Raw genomic sequence first — 12,948 nt, forward strand, 5'->3', positions numbered from 1 at the left:
CGAAAGTTCTACAGTGAGAGAGCAATTGTCAGGGCACTTAGCTCAAGTTCGAAGCGCATGTCGCCGCAAAAAGAGGCTTGTCATTGTTATTGTTGATTAATTGCAACAGTAGGGAAAGTTTCGCTATATACTGAAGAGCCTCCTACGCCGAAATCGCAGCTTAAAAAAAGAAGAGTATTTAAGTTCACTTGCGCCTGCACCATTTACAGTGCACGGTAGTAGTATTACTATAGTAGGATTGTTCTAATAGTGATACTTCCGAATCGAATCAAAAACGAATGTTCGAGAGCGACGAATTCCGAATATCGAATGGAATATCTTATTTGCAATAACAGTGAAATATAAAGTTTGCCCGGAGTTCGTTTGATAAAAAAAAATGATTTATAGGCCTTATTTACGTGGCTTATTTACGGGCATACATGTAATGCGTTCGCAAACTGCCATCCGGTCAACTAAAGAGCTTGTAAATGAGAAACAACTGCTTTCGGTTATCTAGTGCACCACGGCAATGATAATAATAAAACAGCACTTTGTGAGTTTTATCGACAGTGAGTCAGTGGTACCCTGGTTACAATTGTCGAAACGCACACGACGGGGAATTTTTTTGGAGGAGACGCAGTGCGACCCCGTAATCTCTGTGATTTCGATGTGCTGCTAGCGCCGGGCCGTGCGCAATTATAGCTCCGGCACGATACGCAAGACCAGTGACCCGAACCGAGTTAATCTATCCAACGGAAATTTCCTTCACAGTACGATGACACTGGCCGTGGTTCGCGCAACTTTCCATTAATTGATAAGAAAAAGACACTCGACTCGCGCGTAGTAGATTATCGGAACATTTCCGCGCTTGTTGTAAGTGTCTCGTTGCGCATTCCGACTTCCCGCCTTGTATCCGATATTACCACAGCTTTCGCGGCTTTCGGAGAACAGGGGCCTAATTCACAGAGCTGGCTGCTCGTAAGAGCTCTTCTCTTCTTCTTTTTTTTTTCAATTTGTCGGCTGCATGCCTTCACTAATATGTCTCACGTCCCGATTGGCTGGTATCTCCTCTTACGAACACTTCTTGCGCAAGAACGTTTTCGTGAATATGGGCCCTGGAGCTGTGGGATTCTCGTGGCTACAAATACGGGGCCAAAATCAGTAATACATTTTAATGGAGAATTGTTTGTAAGAGGAATCTTCCTTCACTCCTGATGCAGGACATATTAACCAGGGCGGCCGGCAGATGTCAAAAAACACTTAACAACGGAAAGCTTTGTGAATTCGGCCACAAAGCTTCATGCTGTATAATAAGTGTGCTTTTCCAACATCACAATTGGCTCACATTTAATTCTTACGAACACTCTTATGGCATAAGAACGTTTTTGTGAATGCTGGTCCTGGCTGTTAGATCTTCAGCAACGGCGCACCGTTTGAAACGATATCCATGCGGCATTGCCTTTACTATATTCGGAGTATAAATCATGGTGACACCAAACGATATTTACAACTGGATTTGATGGAAACGCTTAGACAGCCAATGATGATTAGCAGACAGCCAAGCGGACCGAGCTGGCTCAGTGGCGATGACGTTCTGCTGCTGAGCCCGCATGGTCGGGGGTTCATTTGCCTTCTACGGAGTCACCACTCGATTGGGTGCGGAATGCGAAACCGTTCGAGGACTGTGCTGTCGGTGCTATAATAAATAACTTTAGGTGGTAAAAATTAATCCGGAGTCCCCCGCTATTGGCGTATCTGATGTTTTATTTTGGGACGTTAAACCATAAGCACCTGGCGTGATTGGTCATTAATGTGGAAAGTTGGGCGAGTTGTTGATTAATTATTATACCGTATTGGTGAAGCAGCGCACTGACCAGGACAAAGTAGAGAGACACAAGAATACACTACACTCGCTGCGAGTGTCGTGTATTCTTGTGTGTCTCCTCTTTGACCTGGTCAGTGCATTGCTTCACCAATACGGTATGGTGATTAGTCGGTCGCATCACGTAATTAAATGTAGGTTTAAAGCATTAGGTGGACACGTGCTCTTGCTTATAGGATAATGGAAGTATCGAAGCTACTGTGGAAATAACGGTATCATTGGACATTCTTTAAGGAAAGTATAAGAAGCCTCGGATGACCTCGTACCCTGAACCTTGCGGCCAGACATGCTGATGTACTATGGTTTAAACTCCCGGATATGCCGCATTCAATGTCCCGCCATCGTGCGGCCCGTCTCTTACGCAAGGACTGCCCAGCGAAAGCTTCGGAGGCGCCATGAAGAAACCGCTTCAATCCGGTTCCTTTATGACAGGGCTTATCGCGCAGGGCGCGCTACAAGTGTATACCAGCTGTCCCACAACGCCATCTGCACGCGCGACGAATGCCTTTGCGTCTGTTGGCCGCGTTGATAATTATATCACTACGACACCTAGAGGGTTCTCGCGCGGACCTTCTCAGGCGCTGTTCTGGCGCCATAAGGATGCTGCAATCGGGTTATACAACCTCTTCAGCCCTGGCATGTGTGCATAGTTGAGGGGAGTAGGGTGGAGGGCACTGCTATGCGAGCGTGGAAAGATTATCGCCGTGCACACCTTCGCGGACTTTGCCACTGAACTGGGCTTCTTGCCGGGCGATAACCAACGAACGCTGCTCGGGCGTGCAAGCCAATGTTTACCAATACCGAGAAAAACTGGCTTCCCTCGGCACTTTCATCAATAGCTAGATGCCATTGTCTGTAACCACTGTTCGGCTTCGCAATCAGCAGCAGTATACGATATGAGCTGCATTATCCCAAAGATACTGGAAACTTGGGCAGCGTTGTCTTAGTGTCCGAAACTAGGCACCGAAAGGGAGCGCTTCCAGCAATTCGCTCATTTATGCTTTCTCCGAAACTTTTCGTTAGGTATAGAAAAAAAGAGAAAGCGGGAGGGGGAGGGGGCGGGGAACTGGGAGGCTTAACCTCATAAGAATATCCTGTTTGCTACCATGCAGCGCGAGAGGTGGAAAGGCGATTATACAATACATTAAATACAAATGTGATAGCGATGAACGGACTCATCGTTCGACATAGTGCACGCGACCGTGTTCGGTCTCCTGAGAGTATACATATGGTGACTTTGTACCACCAGTGCAGAATAGCAGAACGAGTAACACCGAAAACGTGAACGCACGTGACATATAGACGAGGCTCAATTTGTTCGATTAATCAGATTGTTTCAGGACGGAGTGATTGAAGAAATGCGTGCACGAGAAAAGAAATGTGGAAGAAGCCTTACTAAATACGGCTGCGATTACGCTGTTAACGCAGAATTGATTTTCATGCAGTTTATGGTGTCATTATTATCCAATTCTCTTAAAAAGCATGACTGCCCGTGAAAAACCAGAATGACAGAAATAAGTCGTCGTAGTAGTAGCGAACAGAGATGTTTACCTGCATCTATGCCTTGGCATATACGGTGGTTCTGTCGTTATTCCTGGCGCGCGCTTGTGTGTGCGCGTGTTTGTGTGTGTGCATGTGTGTGTGCATGCGTGTGTGTGCGTGTGTGTGTGCGTGTGTGCGTGTGTGCGTGTGTGCGTGTGTGCGTGTGTGTGTGTGTGTGTGTGTGTGTGTGTGTGTGTGTGTGTGTGTGTGTGTGTGTGTTTGCGCGCGTGTGTGTTTGCGCGCGTGCGCAAACGGTTTTATAGCGGTTATAGCAAACTTCATAGCGGTTTTGTTTCTTATGCTCTTCATAAATCAACGAAAGGTAGGTTGATGGCAGGTGCTTTCTCTTCGCCATGTGCATATAGAAACATACGTTCGCAAAGCTGAAACGTATGAAGTAATGCAGCGCCACAAAACACACAGCTCGTGTCCTGGCGCAAGACAAATCTCAGTCACAACGAAAAGAAACGAAATAAACAGTCTACAAGTGTTTATAAGTTGCGCTTATCAGCTGAAGACTTGAGTGATCACGGCGCTGTTTACACGAGAGTCTGTACGTATAAGCGCAAACAAATGCAATCAGCTCGAGAGATGGTGGCGCGGGACGCTATGTCCATGCCCACGGTGGGTCTGCTTGTGCGAACTTCTCCCACATAATCGCAAAAAAAAAAAAATCGTCGTGAGGAACCTCGCATTGATTTATTTGATGTTGCTGTTGTGGTTTGCTGTTGATTTATTTACTGTTAATTTTAGAGAAAGCTGCGGGGGGAGGTTATTCACACTGCTCGTCGTGGAAGCATGTCCCGTGATCTGTTTAGCCAGTATGTGGAGTGACTTTCGCTTGCATCTGTCATTGTGCAGGAGCAGTTGTGCTGAGTACAATCATCTGGTCTCGGCGCGCTTTTAAGTGGGCTAAAATGACGGAGTGGATCAAGCAAAGACATTAGAAACACTTCTGTGCGAAGCTTGGTGATACTCAAGCAGGAACTATTCGGTAGATTCGCATAACATTCGGAGACGATGCTATGGGCGCGAAACAAATGAAAAAGAGGTACTACCACTTCAAGGAAGGCGAAACGTATGTCGAGAGTGCGGAATGCCTTAAATAAGCCTTAAATAATGGGGCGATTGTTGAGGTAGTGCGAACTTTGATAAGAGATGGACAGTTAACTGGGAGAAAAGTAACTTAGCTAGTGGGTAACAACGATATAATTTTTAAAAACGAAAACAACAATACTACAACGTGTTATTTATAATGCAAACACACACACACACACACACACACACACACACACACACACACACACACACACACACACACACACACACACACACACACACACACACACACACACACACACACACACACACACACACACACACACACACACACACACACACTGACTCGCGCACGCGTCAAGCTGCATTATTAAGTCTAGGCAGGCTTATCACGGCGGCAGTGGGCATGAGTCTTAAAATGCTTTGTCATCACGTTCGACGTTGCATTGGAGCAGGAAAAAAGATCTTAATTATCCCTATAGTAGCCAATAAAAATTTAAAATCCTTCCGAACATAACGAGTCACACAAAAAACTAAAAATTCATAAATTGCAGAATGCGCTTGACCAGTGGTCTCGCCTAACAATTGAAGAACACTGACTTTATTTAAAGGAAAGGACAGAGAAGTCACCATGAGAGGAGCGCTCCCCTGCCCAGAGGAAGAGGTGAAAACGTAGTGAGAAGCGTTGATAAAGAGGATGGAAGGAGTGGATTCGTATGTACATTACACAATGGTTATACTGAAGCTTAAGCCGCTAGTCCACTACCCTGTCATGCAAGAATTAATCAATGCAATGCAAGAATTAAGCAATTAAGCTTCTTGTTGGCTGCCTTGTAGTTGTAGTGCCAGGTCATGAGCAGGAAACAGCACCCTGTGGCAGCGGTTGCCTGCCGACGCATGACCGTGGAAACTTTACGAAGTAACTATCCGCCATCAACGTTGTTAGATACTACTAGTAACGTTGTCCGTAAGAGACCATGTAACTACTCAAAGAAGGAACTCTGCCCGCCGTTTACAAACAAGGCCACTATGAAGGCAGTGCGAGTGAGTACGTGTCGACGTGCGGCTTCCCAAGCCGGTGACCCTGCGGCCGGGGAAAAGGCGTCATTGCCACGCCTGCGGCCCATGGATCCTCCGCCGCAACGCGGCAGAAACCGATCTCGGCGGGAACGCGGCGCATGCGAGTTTCCTGCTCGCGTGAAACTGGAGACCAACAAGAGAAAGAAATTCATTCGCGACGCACGGCCGCGCGATAAGTAAGACGACCCGTAACCAGACGGCGACCGACCCTGAGGGGGCCACGTGACGTCTCTTCCAACGACGCCGGTTTCGTGTGTCGTGGCGCGCGTCTATCTCGCCGCTTTATAACGCATCGTCCTCTCAGGCGCGTACCCATTGCTGGTTCGTCGCACTACCCGGACGCTTTGGGCACCGCAGAAGACGAGAGTACCCCGCCGCGAAAGTCTTACGAGCTGAGATGGCGTTCATGATTCCCATCGTCAAGAAGGACTACAACCTGTACGAGGCAGCGGGCAGTCCCAAGACGTCATCGCCCTGTGGCAGCCTGCAGAGCCGATCCGGGAACAGCAGTCTTTCCTGCTCGCCGGGATCCAACATGGGCGACAAGTTCAAGGACCGCAAGCAGTCGTCCGCCAGCCGGAATGACTCCTACACGTCCAGTTACTCGGTATCATCCACCAAAAGCTCCTCCAAGTTCAACGATGCCTTTATGAAGAAGCTGACGGGACAAGGCAAGGGACCGAGATAGCGGCACACGGAATCCGCAAGTGTGAACCTGCACTTCAGCATACGCTAGAAGAAGACAGTCATCCGAGTGATGACCAAACCACTGAGTGTTCTTGAAGCGGGTGGAGCCCGAATTTTGAAATGTCTGGCTGACAGGTGAATGAAACAGGCGCCCCAGCCCTTGAGGGAGGAGTTCGGAACCAAATCCCCTTGCAACATGCGGTGCGACGGACGACACCAGCTGTGCGGCGACAAATACTTCCAACATGTGACCAGTTGATCGAGAAAGAATGACGACTCAACGCCACAAGGTCCTCCTACTGGCACTTTCGAAGATCTGCATGAATCTGCAGGCAAGTCAGAAAAGTGCAGCTGTCAACACATCAGCTGTGAAACGGGATTTTATTCGCTTGTAAAGAACATCAAGAACGCTTTGTAAGATTTGATGGAACGCTTTGTACATTTATGAAGCCTCAAGAAAGTGCAGTTTACTTGTATAGTCGATTGTTTTGTCTATTTATCCCTTTTAAAGGAAGAACTGTCTCGTTTTGGTCCGTAGAAGTCGTTCTCTGCAAAAAGTTCGTAGCATGTATTTTGCCATTTTAAACTATTTATGCGGGTTTATATATAAGCTATGCTATTTATTTGTACATATAACCTGGAATGTGAATAAATGAATCTTTGGAAAAGAAGCAGTTAACTTCATCAATTTTGTTGTGCAAGCATTTTTTGGCCGAAGCATCAACTCGAGTTCAGTAGCTTTTCGACTGTGACGCCTGAGAACGGTGCTTATAAAGTCGAATGATTGCTAGATGCGTCTGTGGTAGCTTTGTGCCTGCCTTTACAGCACCTCTGGTTCACAATTGACTACAAGTTATTTAGAGAATCGGCCCGTAAGGTAAGTTTAACCGGAGCACAACTGCAAACGTTGGAAGCAGCATGGGTCGTGAGGGAGAGAAAGAAATGAGATTGGAAAGGCAAGAATGTTAACCGGAAGAGAAAGTTGCCGTTTGCTACTCTGAACTGAGGGAAAGGTAAGAGGGGAAGAAAGACGTAAAGAATAGTGCAGGAATAATCCAAGCTAGCGAAAAAAAGAAAAATTAGGGAGGGGACAGGCCCGGCAGTATCAAGGTCTCTCTAATAGGCCACTCAAACGTAAAAACTTCAATGACACCTTGACCGACTTCTGGTGTGACGACCGCATAGGCCGGCATTCCAGGATTGTCTTCTGAAAGCGGGTGGTCGTCCAGACAGGCCAACGTGATCAAGAGCAACCGTCTGCGTGCGATATAGCGAAGACAACGGCAAAGGACATGTTCGATAGTTTCTGCGCTGCCGCTGTCGTCGCAAGCAGCACTGTAGTTCACTCCTACGCAGAAAGCAAATGATTTTGTGGACGCTACGCCTATTCACAGTCAGCCAAGTACTGTTGTCTCGGTTTGGGATTGTCCAGATGAACGACGGAGTCGAAGAAAGGTGTCAAGGTGATGCAGACGTGTGTGCTGGAAGCTTGATGCGTTCCATAAGGGCTATTCCATTTCACTTATGGGAAAAACTGGTACGTGCGTTACCAAAAGCTTTCGCGCTTGGGCAACTTGCTCGGTACTACAGGTCTCGCTGATACGGTCGGAATAATTAAGGTTCGAAGTGGCGCTGGCGTTGCTTCTGGTCGGTTTAGCTTGGCCCGCTTGACCGGCAGTTTCTCCAACTGGGCAAATGAAGCGCGGACACTGGGTCAATTTATCACGTGTACAGCCAATTAAGTGTTCCCGAGGAAAGTCAGCTGGAAGCATATATGACTCCACCTGTTATCACTTTGGGCCCTTAACTTGTGACGCTTCTTGTTTAAGGTTTGCATGAGGGACTCCGTGATCTAAGTTTTTAAGCAACGTTACCGCTCCAGCGGTATAGCAGCAACGAATAAGTCCTCGACGTATGACCATCAACCTCATCGCATTCAGTTCAGGGTGCAGAACTTAAACGTTGCGGGTGAGTCAAAAGGCGTTGCCTACTGTTCCTTATTTTGACTGTGCTCCCCGTGTTGTTTAACATTATCTTTGTAGCGCAAAAATGCTAAGCAATCACCAACTAGCCCGAGAAGTTATTCCCTGTATTGTCTCTGCTTCGGTAGAAAGCTCCAGATCCTCCTACATATAGTCAGGTGTGATGGTGGTTAACTGGCTCATAGTAAAGTTACATGAAAGGAAAGAGTGAAACATAGTCAAGTTACATATAAGGTCCAGTAAAGCAAAGGGTAAGACGCTCACCGGTGGGACTGAAATGCTACGACCCAGCGCGCGATGTGCGGACGTATTTCGTTTGATCTCCCCAAACCGGTGGCATGAATTTCCTTTAAATTGTGGGGTCACAGTTCACAGGCTGGTCACAGGCTGGTCACAGGCTGGTCACAGTTCTGTCAGCAAGACTTATGATAAGTTATGTCAGACTGCTACTTGGCCAGGCATGCGGCGGGATGTCTTACAATATACACGCAGCTGTTTGATTTGCCAACGCGGTGGTCTGCCACCGGATTTCATGCAGTCAGTTCTGAGTCAAATTAAGCCCCTGGCAAATCGTCGCGTGTGACGTATATAATAGGTCCTTTTCCTCGTATTACGTGGGGCAACCGCTACTTATTGGTAGTTACCGACCACTTTACGAAGTGGGTTGAAGCATGCCCTTTGCGTGCTCTTACTTCTAGGAACATTTGGCGCTGCCTCCTCGATGTCTTTTCGCGTTTTGGTTTCCCCCCACAACTGATAACTGACAACACCACTTACTTCACGAGTCGCATATTTGCGAAGTCGTGTTCTGCCTTCGGCATCAAACACAAAAAGACAGCGCCATACCATCCACGCGCTAACATAACCGAACGCGTCAACAGAAACCTGAGGTCAATGCTTATGGCTTATACCAACCATAAGGCATGGGATAATAATCTCTCTGAAATAGCATTCGCGACGCGGACCACGGTCAACAGATCCACTGGTTTTACACCTGCTTATTTGAACTTTGGTAGAAAAATCTCATTTCCGCTGACCAATACCTTCGTACCGTCGCCATTGGCTTCTTCCGATACCAGGCATTTCGTAAATGCACGACCGTAAGCGGCTTACAACTGCTATCACTGCTGCCCGGGAGCACCTGCATAATGCTCGACTCGAGCAAACCCGTCAATGTAACTTGCGCCGCCGTGACGTTCAGTATGAACCAGGTGATCTAGTATTACGTCGTACGCATCCTTTGAGCAACTCTACTAAAAGTTTTTCGGCGTCCTTAGCACCTCGATGGGATGGTCCATATGTTATTTCAGGCAAGCTTGGTAATCTATCTTACCGCTTAAAAGATAGTACAACCGGCAACTTACTAGGACGGCCAATACAAGTCTCGGAGCTCAAGCGCTATCTTTCGCCCCCCTGTTCGGCCTAAAATTACTCTCGTGACACCCCTTGCTGGCTTATTCACCACTGAAGTTCCAAGCTATCAAGCCCGACATATGAAGTTTCATTATAGCATTGCCATGCCAGCCATTTCATGCAATGCGCTGCGCATAATAAAGATGTCCAGGTCCCCCCGCGCACTTCGCCATCGTCCCCGGCTCCACGACAAGTACGTGCCCTACTACCACCATCTTGGTCGTCGGTCACCGCCCACTGGCCACCGCACCCTCACCACATGGACGGTAATGGATTTTATAAACACCTCCGTCGGATGGGTCTCGCGGCTGCCTTGGGAGCTGCAGCCCCGGCCACTCATCGGGGACTCGCCGGAGCTGGTTCCCGAGCCGTTCCGGGGCCGCCTCCTCTGTGAACGCTTTCCGTCCGAGCGGCCTCCTGTCTACACGCCAGAGGAAGCCCGCATCCTCTGCCCTCTGTGCCGTGTGCTGGAGATCTCCCGGAGGGCTCATCATGCCGGATCTCTACACCGGGCCCGGCTCGCCGCAGCTGTCCTGTATCAGCCTGGCCTTCAGCCGCCAGTTCCCGACACCGTGGAGGCCGCTATTGCATTACTCCGCTCACTGCGCCCCCACCTTCTTCGCGATGAGGTCCTCGATGAGCACCAAGAACATCCACCGGGTACCGAAGCACTGGTTCCACTGGAGCCACAAGCGCCCCTTGAGGACCTCATCTCCCTCGACTTGGATCCATGATCCGAAGGGGAGGGGGTAGTGTGGGGATGTCGGCCGCATAGCAGCACCGCTGCGCGCAATCATCACCATCGGCGCTGGCTCACCCGCCTGTGCCACGCGCATCGAACCTTAGGTTGTAGCGGGATCAGGAGGCTGGACATCAGTTGGCCTGGGGATTTCGTCAGTAAAGGTTGTTCTTTACTTGTCTCCCGCAGTCCGTGTCGGCTCTGAGAGCCTCAGCTGGTCACTGGCTCTGAAGCCACGGCCCTGAGCCCACAAAATGTACTTTAGTACAGCACATCTCCAAAATACCCGACGCGGTTGCTCCGTCGCTGTGGTATTCTCGTGCTGTACCCGAGGTCGTGGGATCAAATTCCGATGGCGTCGAAGGCGCCCCACTAGCGCGGGTGCGACTGTTTTCACAACAAATCCGTAGAGGGGCAGGGGCCTCGCCTCGATGACGTGGCCTCGCCTCGATGACGTGTCACCATTTTTTTTTTCTCCTCTCTGTTTGGTGGCGCGGTCGGTGGGCGGCGCCTCATTTCGGATCAGCTCATTCCACGTGAGCGAGAAGTTGGCGCGCGTGTTTTTTTTTTTTTTTTTTGAATGTTTCAAAAAAAAAAAATGCGCAGATGCTTACAAAACAAACGCCCAAGCGCAGCTCTGAAGCATTTATGTTAAGAGCACAGGGGAAGACTTTCTCATTTTTTTAAAGTCACAATTAGCTTGCATGCGCGGTTCTAATCATGTCTGAAACCAAAAAATAACAGTTCAGTTATTTTTACGCTTATCATCAAAATTTCTGAGGATCCGGTCATGTCGCGGTAACGAAAACAATACTCCACTCAAACCGAAATAAATCGGTGCCAGGGGGACTCTGAACCGGTAACCAGAACAATGATAACCCGATCTTCAAAAAGGCGAATCAAAATATAAATCAATTGTCTAGTTTTGCGCACTAACCGCAACTGAAAACAAGTCGTTCTGCTGGGTTGAGTCCCTGGTTAAAATTACTGCGTTTTTAAATGATAAATCTACGCGCAGAGCGAAACATTAAGAAGCAGTCGATACATCCTTACATTTAGACGGCTTGTTCAGGTCTCTTGATGTCCGCACAGCATACCTCTCGTTGACGGCAGCCAAGGACCTCTCAAAAAGCTTAAGCTCATCGTGTGACTTCAAGTAGCCATGGGAGTAGCCTTCTTCATGATGATGTAACCCTTGGAGGTACTTTTCGATCACCTTCTGTCGGTCAGGAGGCTCGCTTATCGTTGCATTCCGCGCTTTCACAAGCGAAAAAAAAAAACGCACGCCGCGAATATGATACGCGCGCCAACTTCTCGCTCACGTGGAATGAGCTGATCCGAACTGAGGCGCCGCACACCAACCGCGCCGCCAAAAAGAGAGGGAAAAAAAGAAAATGGTGATACGTCATCGAGGTGAGGCAACGTCATTGAGGCGAGGCCCCCGTCCCTACACGGATTTGTTGTGAAAACAGTCGCACCCCACTAGCGCTGCACCGGTGCTCTTCTTCACCTAGGGGACAGACGTTTTATAGTTAGCATGTTTAGAGAAAAAGCAAAAGGAGCAAATGTGACAGCATATTTCGAGATACATCTCAGCTCATATCAAGCAAAGATAGACCAAAATTTATTAATAGAACGCGCATTATTTGCTTACAACCAATAGAAACAAACGGATGATTATTTAGAGACGCGTTAAATGGAATTAGAAGTAACTCCGAAATAAACGCAGGGGCAACCATCGTCAAGTGAGGCTGATGTAACTTCATCCGGAGGTTATTACAACTTCGCGTTCTCCGCACTGCCACTTTCAAAGCAAGAGGCAGGAATAGATTACAGCCGACACAGCCTATCCCCTGTTTCCCAATGACCCGCGGCCTTCTCGCTACAGCTTACGTCAGTCAGTCAACGAGCACAATCGTGCGAGACCACGCGTTCCTTTGCCGCGTGTCTACAGGACATCGTCTGCTCAGTCTCGTGCGCCAGACCACACCTCGTGGCTTCCCCTCCCCGCCATCTTATGAAACACAGTACAGAGACGAGGGCTTAACGCCCTCGTTTCGGGAAGCCTATAGAGCGAGGCGTTCCCCGGGTGACGACGTGTCCAATTTTCGCCGCGTGCTCTACATGCCAGTTGTCTTTAAACCGGGTAATTTCCAAACCACGAACACCAATATCACATGTTCCAAGCGACGGCAGCTCGCACAAAGAACAGTTTGCCAAATAAAGTTGATCTCTCCATCTCTCTCTTAAAGAAGAACAGCGTTCGTCGATCCCGGTATTTAGCGTGAAGAATAAACGCTCCATATATATAAGTTAGCGATGAAGTGATGAAGCTAAGCGATGAAGTTAGATGGGCCTTGCAAGACATGATCAGGAGAAAAGCTGCTGGTAAAGATGGAATAACAATCGATTTCATCAAAGATGGAGGAGATATCATGCTTGAAAAGCTTGAGGCCCTTTATACGCAGTGCCTCACAACTTCAAGTGTACCAGAGAGCTGGAATAACGCAAACATTATACTAATCCATAAGGAAGAAGACGTTAAAAATTGAAAAATTATAGACCCCTTAGCTTGCTTTCAGTAT

General features: G+C 48.3%; 1 protein-coding gene across 1 annotated transcript; it reads left to right on the plus strand.

Moving 5' to 3' along the window:
- The first annotated feature begins 8,738 nt into the window (after positions 1–8,738).
- LOC119456941 (uncharacterized) lies at positions 8,739–10,543 on the plus strand. The gene has a single exon (XM_049669557.1). The coding sequence runs from the start codon at positions 9,705–9,707 to the stop codon at positions 10,356–10,358; it is 654 nt and encodes a 217-aa protein (XP_049525514.1). The 5' UTR covers positions 8,739–9,704; the 3' UTR covers positions 10,359–10,543.
- The last annotated feature ends 2,405 nt before the right edge of the window (positions 10,544–12,948 follow it).

Source organism: Dermacentor silvarum, chromosome 6 (genome assembly GCF_013339745.2).
Source record: "Dermacentor silvarum isolate Dsil-2018 chromosome 6, BIME_Dsil_1.4, whole genome shotgun sequence".
NCBI classification, from domain to species: Eukaryota; Metazoa; Arthropoda; class Arachnida; order Ixodida; family Ixodidae; genus Dermacentor; species Dermacentor silvarum.